The sequence below is a fragment of the Odocoileus virginianus genome, chromosome 31 (assembly GCF_023699985.2).
Source record: "Odocoileus virginianus isolate 20LAN1187 ecotype Illinois chromosome 31, Ovbor_1.2, whole genome shotgun sequence".
NCBI classification, from domain to species: Eukaryota; Metazoa; Chordata; class Mammalia; order Artiodactyla; family Cervidae; genus Odocoileus; species Odocoileus virginianus.
In genome coordinates this window covers 10,215,121-10,238,720 of record NC_069704.1, presented here as the reverse complement: position 1 = coordinate 10,238,720, position 23,600 = coordinate 10,215,121, and the positions used below count along the sequence as shown (strand labels likewise).

The 23,600-nt window shown below is 48.8% G+C and overlaps 1 protein-coding gene across 2 annotated transcripts in view; it reads left to right on the top strand.

Annotated features, from left to right (window-relative positions):
- Positions 1–23,207, top strand: part of SNX30 (sorting nexin family member 30) — a 103,424-nt gene extending 80,217 nt beyond the window's left edge. For both annotated transcript variants that reach the window (XM_070459274.1, XM_070459273.1), the window contains 3 exons: positions 5,521–5,607; positions 13,589–13,741; positions 17,055–23,207. In XM_070459274.1, the coding sequence (XP_070315375.1) occupies positions 5,521–5,607; positions 13,589–13,741; positions 17,055–17,114 (300 nt within the window). In that variant the 3' untranslated portion in view covers positions 17,115–23,207. The remainder of the gene's footprint in view (positions 1–5,520; positions 5,608–13,588; positions 13,742–17,054) is intronic.
- The last annotated feature ends 393 nt before the right edge of the window (positions 23,208–23,600 follow it).

The following is a 23,600-nucleotide window of genomic DNA, read 5'->3' as shown; positions in this document are numbered from 1 at the left end:
AATGTACTGGGTCAACCAAAAAAGTTCATTCGCGTTTTCCGTAAATTTGGGTTTTCTGTAATATGGTATGGAAAAACCTGAACAAACTTGTTGGCCTACCTAGTATCTGTGATCTAATTTCCAGATGCTTTTGTTTAATGGCTGTTACTAGTTGCTCTGTAAACATTTTGGATGACAGGTATTATGTTTCCATTGCTTAATTTTTTTTATTATATAAAAGTTCAAATATATCTAAAAGTAAAGTGGAAGTGTACTTCCATGTACCCATTAGCCTGCTCCAACACTCGCCCACTCACGTTCCATCTTATTCTAGCTCTCCTCCCACCTGCTCCCAGCCCCCACCCCCTGGCTTATTTTAAAGCAAATCCCAGGCATTACATCATTTCATACAAAAATACATATCTCTAAAATACAAACATTCTTTAAAAAATTTTTTTAATGTGGATCATTTTTAAAAGTCTTTATTGAATTTGTTACAATATCACTTCTGTTTTATGTTTTGGGGTTTTTTGACCATGTAGCATGTGGGATCTCAGCTCCCCAACCAGGGATGGAAACCATACACCCTGCTTTGGAAGGTGAAGTCTTAACCACTGGACCACCAGGGAGGTCCCCAAACATTCTTTTAAGGAAGAAAAAGGACCACATTATTCAGTTCAGTCGTGTCCAACTCGTTGCAACCCCATGAACCGCAGCACGCCAGGCCTCCCTGTCCATCACCAGCTCCCGGTGTCTACCCAAACTCATGTCTATTGAATTGATGATGCCATCCAACCATCCCATCCTCTGTCATCCCCTTCTCCTCCTACCCTCAATCTTTCCCAGCATCAGGGTCTTTTCAAATGAGTCAGCTCTTTGCATCAGGTGGCCAAAGTATTGGTGTTTCAGCTTCAACATCAGTCCCTCCAATGAACACCCAGGACTGATCTCCTTTAGGATAGACTGGTTGGATCTCCTTGCACTCCAAGGGACTCTCAAGAGTCTTCTCCAACACCACAGTTCAAAAGCATCAATTCTTCAGCGCTCAGCTTTCATTATAGTCCAACTCTCACATCCATACATGACTACTGGAAAAACCATAGCCTTGACTAGACGGACCTTTGTGGACAAAGTAATGTCTCTTCTTTTTAATATGCTGTCTAGGTTGGTCATAACTTTCCTTCCAAGGAGTAAGCGTCTTTTAATTTCATGGCTGCAATCACCATCTGCAGTGATTTTGGAGCCCCCCAAAATAAAGTCAGCCACTGTTTGCACTGTTTCCCCATCTATTTGCCATGAAGTGATGGGACCGGATGCCACGATCTTAGTTTTCTGAATGTTGAGCTTTAAGCCAACTTTTTCACTCTTCTCTTTCACTTTCATCAAGAGGCTCTTTAGTTCCTCTTCACTTTCTGCCATAAGGGTGGTATCATCTGCATATCTGAGGTTATTGATATTTCTCCCACCTATCTTGATTCCAGCTTGTGCTTCTTCCAGCCCAGCATTTCTCATGATTTACTCTGCATTTAAATTAAATAAGCAGGGTGATAATATACAGCCTTGACGTACTCCTTTCCCTATTTGGAACCAGTCTGTTGTTCCATGTCCAGTTCTAACTGTTGCTTCCTGACCTGTATACAGGTTTCTCAAGAGGCAGGTCACGTGGTCTGGTATTCCCATCTCTTTCAGAATTTTCCACAGTTTATTGTGATCCACACAGTCAAAGGCTTTGGCATAGTCAATAAAGCTGAAATAGATGTTTCTCTGGAACTCTCTTGCTTTTTCTATGATCCAGCAGATGTTGGCAATTTTATCTCTGGTTCCTCTGCCTTTCCTAAAACCAGTGTGAACATCTGGATGTTCACGGTTCACGTATTGCTGAAGCCTGGCTTGGAGAATTTTAAGCATTACTTTACTAGCTTGTGAGATGAGTGTAATTGTGCGGTAGTTTGAGCATTCTTTGTCATTGCCTTTCTTTAGGATTGGAATGAAAACTGACCTTTTCCAGTCCTGTGGCCACTGCTGAGTTTTCCAAATTTGCTGGCATATTAAGTGTAGCACTTTCACAGCATCATCTTTCAGGATTTGAAATAGCTTAACTGGAATTCCATCACCTCCACTAGCTTTGTTCGTAGTGTCACACCTAAATAGATATTTTTTTTCCTTAATATTTCCTCAAATATCCAGTTAGTGTTCAGTTTCCCCAGTTGTCTCAGACACTGTTTTTAGGCTTTTTCCAAAGTGGGATATAAATAAAATTCATACTTGCTTGACATAGTTCTTAAGTATTTTAAGAATCCCTCCCCCTCTATTTATTTTTCTTTGCAATTTATTTATTAAAGAAAGGAGTTATTTTTTTCCCCCTCTGCATTCGAAAAGAGAAGTAGTGAAGTTCCAGGTTACTGGGACCATTTCGAAATCATGATGAAATGCTCAACATTAAAAATATATACAGCATTGAGAGAACTTTACTCAATGTCTCTAATTAAAAGTCCCCTTTCATTAAGGTCCTCCCTGGCCACCCAGTGCACAATTCACCTTCCAAACCCTCAGTGCTTCACATCTTTCTTTCCTGTTTTCGTTTTTCCTCCTGAACACCTAGCATTATCTTCCAGGGTCTTATGTTGATTATATGTTATCTGTGTATTATCTGCGTCCTCCCTGGAATGTCAGCTCCATGAAGGCAGTGGTTCTGTGTGTTTTGCTCTCTGCTGTATCTCCAGCACTTGGGTAAATGAAGAAATGTTAAGGCAAGACAGAAATGGGGTGGGAATGGCCGTGCAGACCAGGGGCGGAAGGCCACAGGGTGGGACGCATGCATCCCCGTATCCACTAGCATCAGAGAGCTCTGTCGATCTCTGTGAGAAGCTCAGAGGGTAAAGGTCTTCTGCCCATCACTCGGTGCTGTGAGGGACTTCTCTGCAGATGCCGACCCAGCACCTCAAAGGCCCTTTCACTCCCCTGAAGGCCGAGGCCCCGTCAACCAGAGGCCAGTGTGGCCAGGTCCATCGGCAGATCCTGTGCTGTTTCGGGAGGGAGGCCAGTCCCTTCAGACCACTGCCCGTGGTGTGCGAAGGTGCTCCCAGCAAGGACGGTAGTCTTCAGCAGTTTATTTTAATTCGGAACAGGTTGCCCTGGCTGGCTGGCAGTCAGGCTGGGAAACCACGCGCTCTGGAATTCAGCTGCGAAGCCCGAGTGAGTCACCTCTGTGCTCTTAGCCAGCAGTGTGGCCTCAGCCAGGTCACTTCCTGGTGCCTCAGTGTTCTTGCCTGTAGAACGGGGATAGCACCCTCTCACTTCCGCAGGGTTGTGGTGAGCTTTTGTGGTTGTTGTGAGTTTTTTCTGCAGTCCAGTGAGGTAGGGGTGCTCGCCCAGATCCCCCTTTCAGGCTTCAGGAGAAGGCCGTGTTCCGGTTGCTCCGGGCTTGCAGAGCCTGAGGAGACAGAGCCCTTACCTCTCCTCGCCCAGGCAGGCCTGAGGAAGGGAGGGAGTGTGGCTGAGTCTTTGGCCCCCTCGTCTGCCTTGAGGGGAGGGAGAGGCTACGTGCTGAGCTGAGTGGAGTTGACAGGACTGCTCTCACCATCCCTCCCTGCCTGAGGGCCTGGGCAACCTCATCAGAGAGACTTGAGACGCTCTCAGCAGAACTGAGAGGAAGCGTCCCACACTGTGCTTACTGTGTTTTGAAGGCATTTTAAGAGCATTTCTAGCTTTGGCTAGGAGTTTCTTGCCACACTGACAGGGGTGTGTCATTGGAACAACTCATTGTTTGTGGAGCCGTGTTCCTAGCCTGGATACACGTGCTTTCCCCCAAACCACGTGAGGCGTCCTGTGAAGGGAGTACAAGGCAGAACCAGATTCCTCAACAACACCCCCCCATCCCTGTCCTCCTGGCCCCCCAGGGAGCCACATTTATGTCCCCACGGAGAGCAGCTACTGCTGATACCAGACCGGTAGATTTTGAATGCTTTTGGCTCTGTGAAATCTAGAAAGGAGCCCTGGCTTTTTTGTTCTTTTGTGTTTACTTTATAGATTTGTTCTGTCCAGTACGACAGCCGCTTGCCATCGGTGGCTATTTCAGTTTAAACTCAAATTAGGAAAAATTAAATAAAGATTTACATCCAGTTCCTCAGCCACACCAGCCACATTTCAAGAGCTCAGTCGGCAGGTGAGCCTAGCGGCCGCCGTGCTGATCCATGCAGGTCGTGGAACCTCTCCATCACAGCAGAAGGTTCTAGGCCCAGAGGCTGATGCGTGTGGGGAGGAGACCTCAGAGCACCTGAGAAAGCTGAGAGGAAACCAGTGAAAAGCGAAGCTGTTTCAGGTTTCATCTCGTGTCCTTCTTGTGGTGAAACACTTCTCCAAGCAAATACTTAAGGGAGAGTTGAGGTTCCCCATGTTGTCGCCTTCCGTGAGAAGGCTGTCTGCAGAGCGTCGTCAGCGGCTCAGCCGCTCACCGCGTTTCAGCACGTCGCGCGGACTGAAGGCGTCCGCTGCGGTGGCCGAGCAGCCGCCCCCTGCCGCCGTGCTCTGCGGGAGAACGTGAGGTGAGAGATTCAGAGCACTTTGCGTCTTCTGAGTCAGCAGCAGAGAAAGTTCTTATCACTCTCGGTTTGCCACTTGTGGTTCTACTGAAAGAAGAAAAAGAACCCCTTGGGTGAAACGTGCTTTTCTAGGAGGTTGACCGTAAGCTTCTCTGTCCTGCCTGCTGGGGTCTGAGCGGCAGAGACAGAGGGAGGCGCCCAGGGCGTGAGTTTAGGGACTCACACTCAGAGGCCAGCCTTGCGCTTGCGCGGGCCCAGGACGAAGTGTCTGCTTACAGCTTGCAGCCTGGGTGCCGGCGTGCCTCCCCCAGTCCTGCGCCGGCTGGCCCCTGCGCCCGTGCAGCGCTGGGTCTGGCAGTCTCCCCACGTGGTCGCAGGGCTTCTGGGCTCGTCCCTGGCTCTTTGAGCACGGGCAGCCTCATGCTGTGTCCACCGTCTCCCGTGGCCGGAACCCTCAGGTCCGAGCTGTGTATCTTTGCTCTTCAAGTACCCGGGCCAGAGTGGAGGACAGATGCGTGGCTAATAGTGGATTAGTGAGCAGCTCAGTCCACCAGGGGTCAACTCGATGAATTAAAGAGACAACAACTCTCATGACTTAGACTTTTCCAGTAACAGTTCAGACAAGGTCCCACCTTGGCACCTGCCAGGCTCCTTGTCCCAGCACAGCTGAGGTCTCTCTGCACCGGGGCGCGGAGGGTCCCCTCATCTGCATACCTGTGGAGTGGGCACCACTCCCCCCACCCACCCTTCCCTGGGATTCTGTGACTGAGCATCAGGCTGAGTTACTGCGCTGGAAAGCTCCACCTGTGAGCACAGTTCTCCTCTCCCTCCGCCCCCAGCTCTCTCCGGAGCTGATGTCAGCCATGACCAGACCGTCCTAGGAACACAGAGCCTGTGTCAGCCATGGCCAGACTGTCCTAGGAGCACGTGACGGAGGCTTGGGCAGGTTCGGGGTGCAGAAGCAATGGCTGTGCTCACGCTTCCGTTTCGCCCCCCGCAGAGCGTGCTGAAGAAGAGGGACCATGTACAGGCCGAGTACGAAGCCAAGCTGGAAGCCGTGGCTCTGAGGAAGGAAGAGCGGCCCAAGGTCAGGGGGACGCCTGGGGCGGGCGGGCTGTGACACCCCACGGTGTGCCGGGTGAATTCATGTCCACTGATCGGTATGACCAAAGCGACCAGTGCCGGCTGGGTGGGGTTGATGCTGTTCTTTTCCTCTCTTTGCTCCCTTTTATGTCCGATGTACACTGGGGGTTGAGCTTTTTCTTACTGTTTCCTGGGATTTTGTTGTTGTTTTTTTTTTTGAGGTTTCCAGCTCTGCAATTCAGAGGCAGTTCCTGTCTATGAAATGGGACTGAGGAGAAAGGAGAACAGTCTAGATCAGTGTTCTCAAAAGTGTAGTTTGTGGAATGGTCCACAAACTGTTAACCCACCCAAAAGCAGAGAAGCCGAGAGGTCCACTGTTGAGGTGCTGTGTGCCCAGCCGCCCTCTGCCTGCAGCTGCCGGTCCCGCTGACTGGCTCCAAGCCGCTCCTCTGATTTTCTGGAACATGGTGCAGCCTGCTGAGCCCACATCTCCGTCTCATTTAAAAGAATGACAAGGGACACTGTATTTAAAAATCTCACTGTTAACAATTTAGCTTCTAAATATAAGTACAGAAGTCCCTTTTCCTGGCGAGGGATGGAAGGAGAGACAACAAGTTCTGCCACTAGCCCAGCTTGGAAGCTGAAAATCCTGTGTTTCAAAGATGTCACTTAATTCCTGTGTTTCAAAGATGTCACTTAAATAGTTCTATCAGCCGTCCTCCCTACTCAGCAACCACTGTAAGCTCTTTCTCAGAGGCCAGTTTCGTCTTTTGGTAGATGTTCAGCCCAGTTTGGGACGGCGCCTTACCAAAGACAGGAACTGAAGGGTATGAGTAATAGGCCGAATTAAATGCTGACTGGGCCCTGGACTGCTGGCTGCCTGCGGGCCACACCCACCCGGGAGCAGAGGAAGCTGCTCTTTCTGGCTCCCAAGTTCCACCCAGCCAAGCTGCGGGGCTCGGGCCTCGCGCTGTTCCCTTTGTGCCGGCCTGGGTGACTTCTCTCCTCCCAATGGGTGTTGCAATCTTCCTGCTGCCATTGCTCTCACCTCCCTGGAGCATCAACTCGCTCACACGTCCGACTCATTCTCTCCGCCAGCAGAGTTCTCCCAAGAGGGGGAAGGGTTTCTTTCCAATCTGGAAGTTCCAAACATCCCTGCACCCTTAGCACAGCGTGGGGGTGGGGGCACAGTGTCTGTCTTCCCTCTCTCTCACGGGATTCTGAATCACTCCAAAGTGAACTTGCTGCTCATGTAGCCATGGTGATACTTAACAAAGCAGGGGCTGCCACCATGATGCACCACCAAGTGTAATCAACAGTGGGGGCAGCTGAAATTGTGTCTCCAGTCTGGGGTCTGGGGCAGCCGCTGCTTTGCTGGACCATAGAGGGCTTGGTTGGCGGCCTGTCCAATCAACCACTGTTTGGTAGATGGAGCACAGGGTTGAAATCAGATGGCCCTGGGTTTGAATCCCCACTGTCCCCCAGCTCAGAGTTTTGCTGGTTTTACTCACCAGCCTCTGTGGGATTCATCCCTGTGATTGCTGTGAAGATGGGAGAGTCAGTCAAGTATCTGATGGAACAGCAGATGTTCTGCTGGTGGGTCCTCTGTTGTCCAGACTGGCTCCCATTGCCTCTAGTAGGAATGCTGAATGAGAGTTTCGTTTTCTAGGTTTGGTGCCACTTTTTTTTTTTTTATTAAATTTTTTTTTCTGAGTGCACTGTTGGGGGCATTGTTTCCTTGTGTCCTAGAGTGTCCCCTGCGTCCCCACGCCTCCCAGATGTCTGTAGCAGCAGAGACAGCTGCTGTGGGAAGTGAGTAGCTTAAGGGTCGGCTGTGTTCTGTTTAATGTCTTATGTTTGAGCTTCACTTTCCAGAGCTGCTGTTGGTGAGAAGAGAGCCAGGCTTTCAGGAAGCGGGTCAGGGCTGATGCTCCCCAGGACTCAACAGGTTCCACTGTTGGTAACTGTCGTGGGAGCAAGACTGCTCACAGGTCCATCCCAGGGCTGCAGACAAGGAAAGGACTCCCACCCGAAGATGGGGAGTCCTCACGGGGAGGCTGGGGTCTGGGCTGGAAAGGAGAAGATCTGAGGGAGTCTGGGGGCTGAGTTCCTTTTGAGGTGAAGTCTTGAAAGGTTGCTCTGAAGAGTGAGGCAGAGTTGATTTTATATGAAGCCATGGAGAGGTATTGAAAACTGACCACTTCAGTCTATGGCCATACCACCCTGAGCGCGCCCGATGTCGTCTGAAAACTGACCACTTCTCAGTAACCCAGGAGAAGGAGTTGGCCTCTTGGGTCTCAGTGTACCTCCCTGGGATTTCACAGGGGAGTGGATGTCTTTGGACAGAGGACTGAGCCCTGTGACTCCGGCTGTTGGCTGGGTGGACAGGGAGCCCAGTGGCCATGGCTTCTAGGCGTGTGCTGTGCTGGGGGCAGGCAGTGATGAGGCCTCTGGAACAGAGGGAAAATGTTTGTATCATAGAATTTAAAGATTGCTTTGGTTTTAGGTGGAGGAAAGTCTGCAGACCCTGAGGTGGTTTATTCTCAGGCAAGTGGAGCTTTGATTGTGCAGAGTCGGCTTCCTTATTTTAATTTTGATTTTAATTTGCAGAAATGAAAATGCACTGAGCAGGGAGGGAGCTGGCTGCTTTTTGCTGCCTCTGTCGGGACCACTTCAGGAAATCTAAGAATTTGCCCTTCCTTAGAAGCTATCAAAGCTATTAGTGGAAACAGAGGGGAGCCAAGGCATTGCATTTAAAACTGGATGGGAAGCACGCATACTCAAATGTGGACTCCTGTGAGGGTAAACCACAGGGGACCAGGCACGTTGTATTCTGGGTTTGACTCTCTTCAAATGCTTATATAGTCACATGTTGATTCAAAAAATTAACAAAGAAGGGATACCAAGAGAGAATGTTTTATGAAAGGTTAAAAGAGAAAGAGAGGGGCTATTTCAGGCCCCAATCCACTGAAGCCTGCCGGACCCGGTGCCTGGTACTGGATCCTTCCAGAGGCTGTTGGAAGTGGGTAGCATCATCGCGGGCAGAGGCGTGTGGTGTGGATGTGGATGGAACAGAAGACAAGATGTACCTCTTCTCAGGGTGAGCGCAGGTGGAGAGGGGAAGGAGCGCTGGAGGTCACTTGGACGAGCCTCTCAAAGGTGGTGGGCCTTTACAAATTCTTAAAACCACCAGAATGGTGAACATTCTGGAATGAGGGCTATGTGGCAGTGGGTAGCAAGAACTCCAGTTCTGACATAGCAGATAGAAATAGGGGGACTTCTGAATATGGAGCTTCCATAGGCCTGAGAGTTCTGCAGGAGTATCTGTTGTTTCCAGATACCTCTGGTGAATGAGGAGAGGCACGCCTGATGACTCCCAGTTCTCTCCATAGGAGCCATGACCTCAGCCTGGTTTAGGAAGCCAGAGTAATCCACCACAGCAGGGCAGGGCTCTGTCGCCTCCGTTGTTTAATTCCTCCAACAGCCTCTATCAGTGCGGTTCCCACCTTACAGATGAGCAGCCAGGGCCCAGGGGACTTGTGTGACCCACCCATAGAAGCTCATACCTGGTGGAGCTGGAATTGGGCCCCTGATAGGTCTGGTTTCCAAGTTGGAGCCCTTTATCCCCACTTCGAGGGCTCCCAGCAACCTTTGCTTCATTGGGGGTGGGGGGGGGCTTCCTGCTTTTGGAAGATGTGTGGCTGATGGCGGAGGGGCTGGGGGGAGAACCTGGGCCTGTCTTGGCTCTTGGTCTGTGTCTGCCCGTCCATTCAGCCGTCGTGCACGTGAGCTCAGGGCTCCTCTCTCCTCAGCGTGTCCGCTCTCCACCGGCCTCGGGTGCTCACTTTTCCCTCTTCACCAGCCGTTCTCTGAAGTTTGCTTCTTTTTATATATATATTTTTAAGCGTTCTTACTGAATATTTGCCAAATTCAGTAGCCTCTTCTCAAACTTTACTCTGCCCCAGTGTTTTCTCAACTTCTCTTCCATCGCACAGGTCACATAGAAAATGAAAATATTTGTATGGAACATTGGGATTGAAGACCAGATTGCTTGAAACTGGAGGTGGCCAGTTCTGACTTCCTAGGGGGCTGGGGCGGGGGGTGGGGGAACCAGTATTGCTGTCGTTGACATGGCACCAGTTAGGAAATCTGCCTGTTTTTCAGTTAGCAGCATGTGACTGAGAAGACTGTCTTGAATTGACTCTGTCCTTGGTCCCGGCACCTGTCCCCCAGCAGCCATGAGTCCCCTCTTTCCCCTGGTACTGGGGTCATGTCTGCCTTATGTAACCTTTGCAGACTTTATTAACCTACTGTCATCGTGGGAGCAGATAATATGACGTCTCCAGCCTACCTCCGCGAAGGAAACTTGGAGATTTATTTGTAGGGCCGAGCAATGCCTGTTTCATGGAAAGAGCTCAGTGATACATTTCTCACTGAATGCTGAGTGAGTTCACATTCCCGCCCTGCTCTCTAACACAGATATATGCTTTATCTCCTCCCGTGTTACCCTTCTCCCTTCACTCCATAACTCATATCCTGTAATGGAACTTCTCATGAGAGATAGGGGAACCAATATGAAGAATGCAGCCTTGTCCTCTCTTCAGAAATTTTGGTCTCATGACGTCTTCTCTGGGGCCTCCCAGGTGGCTTAGTGGTAATGAGCTCCTGCCAAGGCAGGAGCCATGAGAGATGCAGGTTTGATCCCTGGGTTGGGACGATTCCCCTGGAGAAGGAAATGGCAACCCACTCCAGTATTCTTGCCAGGATAATCCCATGAACAGAGGAGCCTGGCGGAATACAATCCACAGGTCATAAAAGAGTTGTACATGACTTAGCGACTAAATAGCAGCGAAGTCTTATCTGGAGACTTTTTTGTCCTTCTTGGTGTGTTGTGAACAGCAGCACCAACCATTAGCATTGGATATTTCCATCTCTAACCCCTCCAGACAATACCTCCAAGAGTGTCTCAGTCAAAAAATCGAAACACTGAGATAGGAGGGAATGCTGGTGGTTGCTCGTGGGTAGATTGAGACACCGTCCAGACAGAGACAAAAACGAGAGGAACGCAAGCCCCAGCGGCCCTTTTCTCCATGAAGTTGGGCAGTTCAGTAGCTGGTTACTTCAGAGTACAGCTCACCTCTTAACACAGGATTCCTCTTATTCTGTTCTTTTTAACTCCCATCCCCCACCTCCTCCATCCTTGTGCTTCTGTGGCTCTGCTCGCCCTGACTTATTTCCTGCTCCTGTGTCCAGGTTTCTTAGTAACTTGCCGACTCCTTTAGTAACCCTGTGCGTGCAGGCCCTTCCATGAGTTCTGCGCTTTGTTCTCTGCCAGCTGGGGTTCTCTCTCTCTCTCTCTGTCTTTGGGGGTCTGTGGCCTGTGAGCTGTTCCTGAGGTGGGTCCAGGGGTTGCCTCACCTCTTGTCACTTGTCTGTCCCTCTGGAGCCACAGGTCCCCAATTCCACCATCTTTTTTTTGTTTGTTTGTTTGACTGGGACTTAGCTGTAGCACGTGGGATCTCTGCCTGGTCACGTGGGATGTTTTGTTGCAGTACATGGGCTCTCTAGCTGTGGGGGTGCAGGCTCAGTGCCTCTTCGGCGTGTAGGGTCTTGGTTCCTGGACCAGGGGTTGAACCCATGTCCTGCATAGCAAGGTGCATTCTTAACCACGGTAACACTGGGGAAGTGCCTCCGTCATCTGTTAAGTGTCGCCTACGTGGTATTCCTCCCGTCTCCCCCATCCACGTTGTCCTCACTCTACAGCTCCTCCTCACAGTGTGCGTGTCACAGGCTCCAAGTGAAGTGAAAGCCCTTGAACCATCTCCCCTTCGTGTCCAGACATGTTTGTTTTCTTCCCACCTAGACTCTGGGTGACTAAGATAAGATCTGCCTGCTGAGACCTCAGCACTTTCATGTCCCCCCCTGTACCCTATGTGGAATATGTTGGGAAAATGATAAGCTAAAAGCATTTCCCACATTGAGGCTCGGGCAACCATACAATCCAGAGTTTCCATCCCCAGACCAGACCCAGAATCTTTCCTAGGTGAGCACTCCCTGGAATCAGAGAGCCTACCCGCCTCTTCTCACTGTCCAGGAAGTCTTCCTTTCAGAGCCTGGCTTTCCTCCTTGCTGCAGCAGTTTTGTTAAGCATACAAGATGTTGTTTCTGGACACTTTTCCCCAGATGCTAAAATTAGCAATGGTTGCAAGAGGAATAAGGGAAGTGGACTGTGCCTGCCGGGAGGGCGGGGAAGTGTCTGGAGCCTGGTTTGCTGGGTGCCTGCTGAGGCTGGTTCCCAGGATGTTTGCCAGGGATGCTCTGCAGACTTTGCAGATGCACAGTCAAGGCAGTATTGTTTTTACTTCAGTTTCCCCCAAGGTGGCCAAGAGTAACAGGTGAATCAGCAGGGAAAGGCAAAAGTGACTTCGGTTCTGGCATCAGAAGATAAAAATTGAGTCCTTTTTAAAATTTCCTCCAGGAATTTAAGTGCTTTAGAGGACACTTACCCCAGCCCTTAAAAGTTCTTGCTTGTTTTGTTTTGCTGAGTAACTTGCAGGATCTTAGTTCCCCAATCAGGAATTGAACCTGAGTCCACAGTAGTGAAAGCACTTACTTAGCATCAATATCCTAGTCACTGGACCATCAGGGAATTCCCCAAATATCTTTTCTTTTCAGTTGCCCAGGATATCTGACTATATCTTCTTCTCTCACTCATCTTTGTCTCTCCCAGGATAGTTTCCATGCCAGGCAACACTTGAATTCCTTCACCTGGGTGGCTCCTCTTCCCCTGCTCTTGCGTACGCAGCCATGGCCCAGTGGTCTGGCTGGCAGATGGCCAAGTGCCCTCAGCACTTTGGAAACCCTGAAAGAGTCAACTCCCCCAGGTTTGGCCTTGTTTCTGGGCTCCTTGCCCAAAATGTCTGGGTATAAAACTTCCCTGGTCGGTAGAGATTGACCTTGATGGTTATATTCGGGATCAGAGGCCCCAGCACACAAAATGTACAAGGCCTCACTTGTTTTGGGAAAGCATTTGGTAGGTGACTTTGCTACCCAGCTTTGGGCAGGTTGACTCCCTGCCCCCAACCCCCTGGCCACCATCAAAGTCCAATGGAGCCTCTTGAGTGGAGCCTCTTGAGTTAGGAGAGAAGCCAGCTTTGTGTTTTGGGTACCAGGGTTACCATTTCCCATTACCTTCTTTTAGTATTGGGTGTTTTCTTTCCAACTGTGTAGAGTGGATGAAACTCACCAAAGCAAAGTGAAAGTTGTGAAATTCAGGCAACCTAGTTCTATTTTGAGAAAGTTTTCTAAACTTCCTTAAGAAAAACTAGAACTAGCCTGCTGTATATTTCTTCTTTGAATTTCATGGTTTATGGCACGCATGAACAACTTGCCTTCCATTTCCCCAGAATTACCCAGTTTTAACTCTGTATTTTTGATTTTCTGCTATCTGAGAGTGTGTGGATAAGTCTCCAGCTGATTTGTAAAGTGGGTCAATTGTCTTCTTATTGCAGTGAATTCTCTGGTTAATGAGAAACATCATGGGTAATGGGACAGTTCATGTGATGTGAAAACACCGATTTTCTGCTTTCAATATGGGGCATAGGAGCATAGCAGGGCAGTACCAGACACTGCTGTACACTTACGAAACCATCATACACTTTCACTTACAGATGGGTAACTCCTAAAAGGAACCAAAGACAGGTGACTCTGAATCACAGTGTTTCTTCTTCCTGTTTGTAAACAGACAGGTGTTTCCCCCATGAGTCACTGTTTAGCTTGGATGGGTTTGAAAATTTGGGTCAGGGATGGCACTCTTCAAAATTCCTTCTTTCACTTGGAAACCCGAGGCTATGCCTGCACCTCCAGAGGAGGGAATGTTCACGGCGTTTTAAGGCGGTATTCTGGCCTCTCACAAACATATGAGCACAGGGGCATGAGGTGCTTGTTGTACATACAGAGCTCTCATGTACACATTCCCCTCCCAGGTCCCAGCAGATGTGGAGAAATGTCAGGATCGGATGGAGTGTTTCAACGCTGATCTGAAAGCCGACATGGAGAGGTGGCAGAACAACAAGAGACAGGACTTTCGGCAGCTGCTCATGGGAATGGCTGACAAGAACATCCAGTATTACGAGAAGGTGATGAGCTGGTGATGAGCCGACAGTCCTCCCCTTAATAGCCAGAGCCTCTGGTCAGGGCCTGCCAGAAGGCCGAAGGATCCTGCCAGGCCCTTCTCCTTCCCTTAATTTACGTGTTTAGTCTTAGTGAGCCCCGTGTGTCCTCACCCCGCTCTGCTAGATGCGGTGCTGGGTTTGGAACTGGGGGCCCCCCTCACGTGCCCACAGGGGTTTCACCCTGCTGATGAAACTGTGGTTTTACCCTCCAAGTCCTCTAGTTCTTCTAGCAGCTGCTTCCCAGTCAAGCCTGTAGCGCATGGATGTCCCCAGTTGATGGAGGCTTTGGGGCCCTTCAGGCTGTTCTTTGGTTCTGCACCCAAAGGTTCTTCACATTTATTCTGCTATGGATCCCTTTGGTCATCTGGTGAAGCCTTGAGCCTCCTTATTAGAATACTGTTTGTTTTTTAAAATAGACTTTAAAATACTGTTTTTAAATACCTAATACAAAAGGATATAGGATTACAAAGGAAAACTATTAACACTAAAAAACAGGTTTTTTTTCATGAGTCTCTTGACCTGCGGACTTCAAATTAAGCACCCCCAACACACACACACACATGCACACGCACACACTTGCACTGTCATAAAGCTGCAGCCGAATATCCTCAGTCAAAGTTTGCCCCTAGCACATCCAACTCTAGAGTGCGGTTGCTAATGAATCCTAGTATTTCTCAAAAGCTTAATGAAGATGAAGAATGGCCCAATCATAATTCAGCAAATAACCTGTAGACTTGAAATCAGTCTGGACAAGCATTAACTCAGCTACTCCCACCACAATTCTAGAAATATGTCCTCCGCCCAAACTGGAGGAATCCATCTCCTTCAAAAACACTGATGCTCTGGCTGCTGCTCAGAGGCAGTGTGTCTGCGACTTAATTTGGAGGAGGGTTAAGGGAAAGAGTCATGGAATCGCCCTTACCTGCTAGGTCTGAGGATGGACTGTTTCAGGGGAAAAGGGGAGGGGCCATTCTCCTTTTCTCGGTACCTTTCTCCCAGACACTTGCTGTGTGTCTGAGTTGACATTGGGCTGGATGCTTTGCATATGTCAGCTTGTTAAATTTAAACTTAACCTTCACCATAACACTGTGAAGTGGGTTTTAGAGGCTCTTAATTTAAAGCTGAAGACGTGGAAGCTCAGCCAGGTTTTAAAACTCTGCCCAAGGGCACAGAGCTTGTGAATGACTGAACTACGGTCAGACTTGGCTCCACTGGGTCCACAGGTCTGAGGATTCCCACATACTGTCAGTGAGGGAGACAGTCCTGCCTGCCTATAGGTGGAAAGATCATTCCAGGTGCAGCCAAGGCTTCATTCCTCTGCTGACTGGGCTGTTAGGCAGGGTGCCTCTCTCTGCCTTTGTTTCTTCATCTGAATGATGGTGAAGAAACAATGAAATGATGCCTGAGCACCTAGAATATGCCTGGCATGTGGTTGATAGGCAGTGAATGGGGCTTCCATCCCTCCTTCCCACCCTCACTGTCTCCCACCTTCCCACTGCACCAGGGCCGACTCAGCTGATGTCCCCTCCTCTTCTTGGTGATTAATTCCAGTGTTCCCAGGGCCCAGATCTCAAACCCAGGGCCTTCATCTGTGTCCTCCCACTATGCCACAAACAGGGCCCCTGTCCTGGGGCCTCGTCTTGGCAGATGCTTTTTGTGTACTATCTGTGTACCTTGTACATATCGATAGAGCAGCAGGACTCCTGCCGTTAAGGACCCCTTTGTCTAATGGAAAGTGAAAGTGAAAGTCGCTCAGTCGTGTCCTATTCTTTTCAACCCCATGGGCCATACAGTCTATGGAATTCTCTAGGCAAGAATACTGGAGTGGGTAGCCTTTCCCTTCTCCAGGGGACCGTCCCAACCCAGGAATCAAACCCAGGTCTCCCGCATTGCAGGCGGATTCTTTACCAGCTGAGCCACAAGAGAAGCCCAAGAATACTCGAGTGGGTAGTCTATCCCTTCTCCAGCGGATCTTCCTGACCCAGGAATCGAACCAGGGTTTCCTGCATTGCAGGAGATTCTTTACCAGTTGAGCTACCAGAGAAGCCCCTGTCTAGTGGAGGAGACACGTTAGGCCAAGAATCCCACCTCTTCAGAGAGAGGCAGGCCCTCCAGGAAAAGAACAGGAAGCTGGGAGGAAAGTCGAGGGAGGCATCATTCAGATCAGGATGGAAGAGGCAAGCAGAGTGGGCAGGAAAGTCTGAGGACATAACTTTTAACCTGAGTTGCAGAGACAAAGAGCAGATATTCCAGGCAAAGGGGACAACATATGTAAGGGTCCTGGGATGGGAAAAAGCTTGAGCATTTGGCCAGTAGTTCACTTGGTAAAGAAAGCTGGTATTTAGTTGGTTCATTTGTATTGTTTGAATTTTTTTTACAGTGAAAATGTTTCCATGTAATAGTTGTATAATAAAATATGTCTTTAAAATGGTAAAAAAGGAAGCTAGCAAGCAGGCAAGCTGGTATGGCCTTGGTCCCCGTCACCGACGTAGAACTTTCCAGATGAGAGATGATGGCAGAGGTAGAGAGCGGGACTCAGGATGTCACCAACCCCACACTGGGTCTCTCTCTGACAGCAAGTTCCTCGAGGCTCCCCAGGCTTCCTTCTGTAGGGCAGGGTCTGAGTCCAGCTTCTTCTCCAACTTCAGAGTCATCAAGGAAGGAAGCGGTGAGCCATTCACCTCTCCCTTCCCCCAGCTTGACTTGGAGATGTGTGCCTCCTCCCCTCTGCTCATGTCTCCTCCTCCCCAGTCTCCTCAGCACAGAGTCCTGCTTCACCCTGGTGCTGCCTCTCAGGAAGGCCTCGTGTAGTTCTCCACCTTAAACTGAGGTGGCTGAACGAGAGCGCCCTGAGTCACACGTCTGGCCCATTCCAAGATGGTTTCTATCCTGCCACCCACATGTGGAGCAGTGTCTCCACCCCGGATGGGAACCTGGGGCCTCACCTAGAGTTTGCAGCCTGCCTCTCTGTCTCTTCTGCTTTTGGAAGGGAGGGGATTTCTTTCAGTGAATACCTGTCCACTCACTGGGATGAACTTCACAGATAGTTCATTTAGGCTTCATAGAGACATTGCTGTCTTTCATGGAGATAGGGGAGGGGGATATAGTCAAAACAAACATCTGTTGCCTCCCTTCTTTCTGCTAGCTCTGAATAACCCGTGTAGGGCGTCATTAGACAAAGGTGACCCAGCAGGATTGACTGTGGGAGGGTAGCTCAGAGCTGACCCTGAAATCTGCGTCTCCACGCTGATGCGCAGTGTGTGTGTTGTCATTCCAGTGCCTCATGGCGTGGGAGTCGATCATCCCACTACTGCAGGAGAAGCAAGAGGCCAAGTAAGCCCCTTCTCGGGACCGAGACTCTCCTACCTACGCAGGGCCTGGCACCCACCCCGGAATGTCCCTGCGGTGCCGGACACGCAGCACCGAGAAGACAACCACAGCAGCATCTCTCCTCGGTGTACCCCGCCCCCCTTGGTCCGACAGTTGTTTTCCATGAGTATTTATTCCTTGGTGGAGTCCATAAAGGGCTGTCATCATCTCTCGGTGGAAGAAGCGTGCCTCCGTGGTGTGAAGGAACCTGCTCGGTGGGACACTCCGAAGATTTGAAACTGAGGCACACGTCAGCCCTCAGCTGACATTCTGACATCTCATTACAGTCCCCTCTCTGGGGCCAGCAGAGTTGCCTGCTGAGGAAGACAACCGGGTCCTGCTTCGCTAGGCCATGAGGACGCCATGAACAGGAGGCAGCTCTTGCTTTCTGTGGATGCCCGGCCACCCTGACATTGGCCTCCATGGGCCTTGACTCGTCTCGGCCTGGAAGGTGGTGTCGGCGCCTCCAGGGGAAGTTCTTAATGTACATACAGTGGCCTGTGTGGCTCTGAGTGTGGCCTGCTGCCTGCCCGTCATGAGTGACACCTATGTTAGGGTTTCTGGTTCATGTAGGACCGTTTAAATCGGTGGCTTGGTGCATCCACGCTCGAGCCAGCCAGCCAGCGTCCTTGTCCTCATGCCGATGCCTTGGGGAGTGGAGGGAGCCGTGTTCCCCAGACTCGTTTTCTGACACTAAAATGTAGTAGATTGGGAGCTGTTTTGTGTAAAATGAAAAAAAAAGGGTGCATTTTTCTCTGTGACGTTCTTCACCGTTCTTTTGCTTGTTAAATGTCATCAGGGTAGAGAGACCGGCCTGATAGGGGTCATCTGTTGTCTTGAAATTGGAATAACTGAGTTGTTGAGAGTTGCTGAGGTCAGCGGGCATATACCAAGCCCGCTTCCCATGTCCGCTTTGTGCAGTTTGCCTTTACCTCACCAAAAATTGCTAGTTTTAATGTTTCCTCCTGTGTCCACTGAACGTTTGGGCAACCTTTGGGGGAGAGGCTGGCGTGTTCTTAGGATGTAGTCAAGGTTTGTAAACCATAGTGTGAATGAACACTCTACATGAAGTGCTTTACCTTTACTGTTTCCTAGTCAGAAAGAAGAGCCTGCATCCTGATGGGCCTCGAAGACGACATGTGTGACAGCAAATTCTTTGCTTCTAGTTAAGCTCACATCTCCTCCTGGCTCCATTTGAAGCCTTCATTTCAGACTCTTAGCAGGTTTCCTTTTCAAATGTGTCAACATAAAATAGACAAAAAGGATCTCTTCCTCCAGCTTATTATCTTTCCCCTCTTGAAGTGAAACTACCTATGTCGTGTTTGTGTTCTTTTGTCTGTGGCTCATCTCTATAAAATTACAAATCTGAGCCTCAAATAAGCGGTAGTATTATTTTTGTTTGTTTGGTTGTTTTTAATGAAATAGCTGTGCTGAGACACTGCTGTGTTTTCAAGTGAACCTGCAAATACTGGTCAGCATGCAACCTCCTGAGGTCACTGCAGCTTCCAGCTGCAGAACTGATCTTGGGGCAGCCACGGCTGTGATGCTGGTGGGGCCGCCATTGGGCAGCCCAGAAGAGCTTGGTTCTGTTTTCATCCTGTCTGAAAAAGTCCTGGTTGAAGTGATAATATGTATGTCAGTTGGTACTTTCTTGCGCTGTTAGACCCCATTCGTGCCATTCTAAAATCCTCTGATATGAATCTTCCTTTTGGTACAATTAGAGATGATTCAGTGGAGAAAAAGGGTAAGAACAATTCATTGACCCCGAGGGGTGATTCAGTGTTTCATTCTACCTCTAAACCATCCTATTGGTGTGGCTGTGGTTGCCTGGGTCCAGCCTGACAGCTTACTGGTAGAATCAGGGCATGTATCTGATAGTGGGTTGATGGCCTTCTATGGATATTTGGCAGAAGACACTAGACTGTCCCAGAGGTGAACACTCATCTTGGCAAATGTGTGAAGTCTTGCCTGATGGAACGTATGCTTTAAAAATGTCCGGCATGACGAATGCTTGGGAAGAACGGTGGGAGGAATTACAGGAAGACTAGACTCTAGTCTGCTGCTACTGGCCAGAGCCCACGGACATTCCTGTGGGAGGTCAGTTGGGCAAGAAGGTAGCCCTTCAGAAGAAACCCATCAGGTTCTTTGCTGGGACGTATGGAGATGGGTGGGGCGCACAGTCATCCTCTTACATGACTGGAGGCAGAAGAATAGTTCTGAAGCATTATGGGCACCTTTGGCTTTTGTCTTTCTCTGTTTGGTCCCTCAGTGAAGTGCCTGCACTTTAAGCCTCCAAGGAGAGCTGGAATGAGGCAAACCAACCTCCAGCGTGCCACTGTTAGCAGAGCTTGGAGGACCAGGGTATTGGAGGAGTGGTCATTCCAGAAAATGAACCTTTGTCCCTTACTTCTGGCTGGCATCTGATGAGGTGAGGGGGCTGGCCCAGAAGGCGAGGGATAGTAGGCAGTGGTGGAGACTCTAGCCCTTCGCATCCCGAGGGGCCCCACCACTGAAGGTCCGCAGCCCCAAGCATTCACCTCTTTATCTCCATCATCACAAAGATGATTCCCCATGAGAAGCGTAACCCAGAGACCTCTGTGCCAAAGACTGCCTCCTAGAGGGTTCGTCACCCTATCCTTCATGGCTCCACAAAGTCGTGAATCACCAACTCCTGTCTTGTGTTTATTTTCCGGGAGATGTTTGCTTGAGGATGTGTCTTAACCTTAGACACATGTGGACAGGTTGAAACTTGAGTACATAGCAGTGGAGTGGAAAGTCATCCCTGTTGACTGTCCCTGGGTTGGGGAAGTGGAAGGTTCCATTCACCTGGGTTAGAAGTCCAGGCTAGGGCAGAAGAGAGGACTCGTAGAAACTGAGCAATCTTAGAGATGCAGGTGAGGTTGAATAGAGCAGTGGTGATTTATAGCATTTTCAGGACACTGCTCTTCCTTACCCTGTGCTGGATTGCCAAGAAGGCTCTCAGCTACTGTGCTTAAAGCAAGGAACCTCTGCTCCTGCTCAGGCCAGGTTCGGGGTTGGGTTTTATCCTTTATTAAGACTTAACGATGATTCCTCAGATAAGTGCGATTATGGACGTGACTGGCTCGTATTTCACTGTGCTGCTCATTGAACCCGCCACACACCTTTCTTTAGCTGAAATAACAAAAACCAGCACACCTCTGGGGATGGTGGTGAATGTAACCTAAGTGTGTCTTCATGCCAAATTTCAGCCACACCCAGAGGGTGTCTTACGTGTTGTTGAGTTGAATGTGTTTTCTCAGTCGCCATCCACAAGGGGCGGAATAAAAGGCACACCTGGCCCTCATTCCTTGCGAGGCTGCCGTTTGTGTTGGAATGCCGGGCAGTTCAGTCTAGAGAACGGCACCCGCCATGTGGCTGTCTGCACGTGGACTTGCTCTTGGGACGGTATCGGCCCAAGAGGCACTCGGAGTTTGTATGACTTGGCCCTGCCGTTGACAGCATTGAAGTTGCGGGCACTCGATTCTGTTTTGATGCCGTTCACTGAGTCTCATGAGACTCCTCCTCTGCCCTGTGTCCTGAGCTGGTGAGAGTGAAGGGAGAGCAGAGTCCAGACTAGCCCGTCTTCTGAGCAGAAACAGCCCTTTAGAGCAGCCAGAGTGAAGCCCAGTTTCACCCCATCCCGAGACCCAAACAGATGAGGCCAGGGTAGGTCTGTGCGGGTCAGGGTAGGGCACACCAGTCCTGGTCCCTACCTTCTCTCTCATGGCCTGCTTTCAAGGTCTGTGGGAACAAGGTGATTCCATCAGGCTGGGGTAACACAAAATTACGTTGGGGATTTGGGTCTACCTTCTCCCTTCCCAGAGTCCTCAAGGGACCACCAGGTGGAACACGCCTGCTAACCCACTCACTGACTCTGGTCTCTTCTCCCGACGGCATCTCCCTCAAGTTTGCCTGCCACCCTCTGGGCCAGACCTACAGATGGAGCTGGGTGTGTTGGAGCTGTTCACCTCCTTACGGTTTTGAATTCAGTGAATTTAAGGAACCTGATTTTTCATCAGCCCACCCAGTAGGTAGCCAGCTTTTTAGGTTGAGGGTACTTGGTCTCCCCATGTTGCACAGATCAGCACAGGGTTGTCTATGTTAGAAAAGCTTTGGGGGAGGGGTGTTATGGGGGTGTGACTGTTCTCTCAATCATACATGTTTGAAATGTTCTCTGGGTATGACTGTCTAACCCTTTCTGTGTGGCAAAAAAAAAAAAAAAATGTTATCCAGGTAGTTTTTACTACCATAGATAGCCTGTAAATAAGTGCTTGGAAAAAATAACTCTAACAAACCAGTAAGATATTTGTCTCATTCATAAACATTGTGTATTTAGCACTTGAAAATCAACAAATCCAGACTTTGGGACATGCCACAGACTGTTAAAAGCCTAACTGTACTTTTTGAGAGTTTGTCAACACCTACTAATATGCCTTATTCTTCAACTACTGTTTTTTAGATTCTGGATAGAAAAGAGTTTTTAGGGATGTAATCAGTTGTTCAGTTTAAACTGAACTGAGGCTTGACCTAGCCAGTCTTCATTCCTCTTAAAGAAACAAGCCAGAAAGTGAGGTTCATAATTAGGGCTGCCTTTTGGGAAGAGAAAACTAAGTATTGCTATTGCCAAATGATATTTTTTGATAATGTCAGGAAATACAGGGACCACAAAACCTTTGTTGTTGTTGTTGTTTTCAAGTGTGAAAGATGCATTTAGTGCCTTTTGGCACATTTTTTATTGTAGAGGATATTATGGTATCAGCATCGACAAATCACAGATACAAAGAACTCTATAGATGATGACAATATTAAAGGTTTACCCCGATTCTGTAGAACAGCTTTTTAAAAGATACCGTGGGGGCCTCCGAGTAGCATATCTTACATAGAAATTCTCCACAGGTTGAAATGCCAAAAAAACAACGAACACATGGTGTTGACTCACATAATTTAGTCCTTTGTCATACAGCTTTTACTATTAATAAAGCCAGCGACGGGGTATCACACAATGTACCTCTCCAGGCAGTGTGGCCCTCTCACCAGGTGATTCTGGGCCCCCTGTAGGCCGGGTGTGAGCAGGTAACCCCTGCCAACACGGCTGTGTGACAGGCTGGCTCACAGTCTCAGACCATCCCTCCAGTCACAGATGATGCTGGAAGGAGGGAAGGGGGATCGCTTTTTCCCCAGTGGGGAAGTGAGGAGGAGATAGTACACTGCAAACAAAAATGTGACCCAGTGGGACGAAGGGAGGCCCGTGTCAAGTAACAAACCAGCATCTCGGAACAGTCAGCGCCATGCCCTGGGCACCCCGGGGGTTCGGTCCTGTCTTGTACCGCCCCGCCCTCTGTCCCCGTGTGCCTGTCCCCTGGATGTCTGTGTGTCGGGGATGTGTTCAGACATGGGGTACATCTGATATATTCCCATGAAATAAACTGCCAGCAAACTTTCTAACTTTTAACTGTTGGGGGGCGGGGGAGGAAAAAAAACCAAACTTTTTGCTTAGGTCATGTCCAAATTATTAACTGTTTATTATTTGAGAAATCATTCTTTACATTTAAATTTTTAAAAGAAAATCCTTGAGGTATTGATGAAGTCCTCCGTGTAAATGTGTTCTCTTCTATCCATGCTGCCATTAAGCCAAATCAGAAGCTGTGAAGAAAAAAAAAATGTGCTTGAGAATGTGTGTTGTAGATGAGAAAGTGATTTACAGGTCAAAGTCTTTGTTTCATGAAGCTACCAAACTTTAAAAAGAATGTCACCTTTTTTTGTTTGTTTTATTACGGAACCCAGAGATTATAAGAAGAAAAAAAATTCTTGTTGCATTTTTGATGCTGGCATGAGGTTTTTGTCCACTTTTTTTCATATCTGTGTAAAAAAAAAAATTCTGTCCATTGTTTATTATGGGATTAGTATTACATTTCAAGGTAAAACAAATGAATTTGTATTGCTTGATAAAAACTATTAGCTTGTAAATTTTAAAAAGGTTTCTTTACCTCAATTAACTTAAAGTAATGGACCAATAAACCTATAAAAGATGCTTTCTTTACCTTGAGTCATGTTCCATTTGTACGGCTTTATAGTACAGAAATGCATGACTCTTAATCCTATTTTCTTATTTTCTCTAAGGAGGTATCCATTTATAGGCACGAATCAGGATATGCAAAGCAACAGGAAAAAATACCTTTGAACTGTTTTATTCTTCATTTCTATCCTCAATTTACCCTCTCCTACATCTTACAAGATGGCACTGATCTGAGAAGATGAAGAAACCACCTACTGTCCATCTGTAGCTGTGATTGGCAGGAAGGCTGGCAGCTGGCCTAGGTAACTACATGAAGGATTTCTTCCCACTTTATCTCATAGCAAAGCACAGTGTCATATTCTGAGTCAGAGCCAGTCATTGCCTATTTTTTTTTGATTGCTATTTTTTAAAAATCTG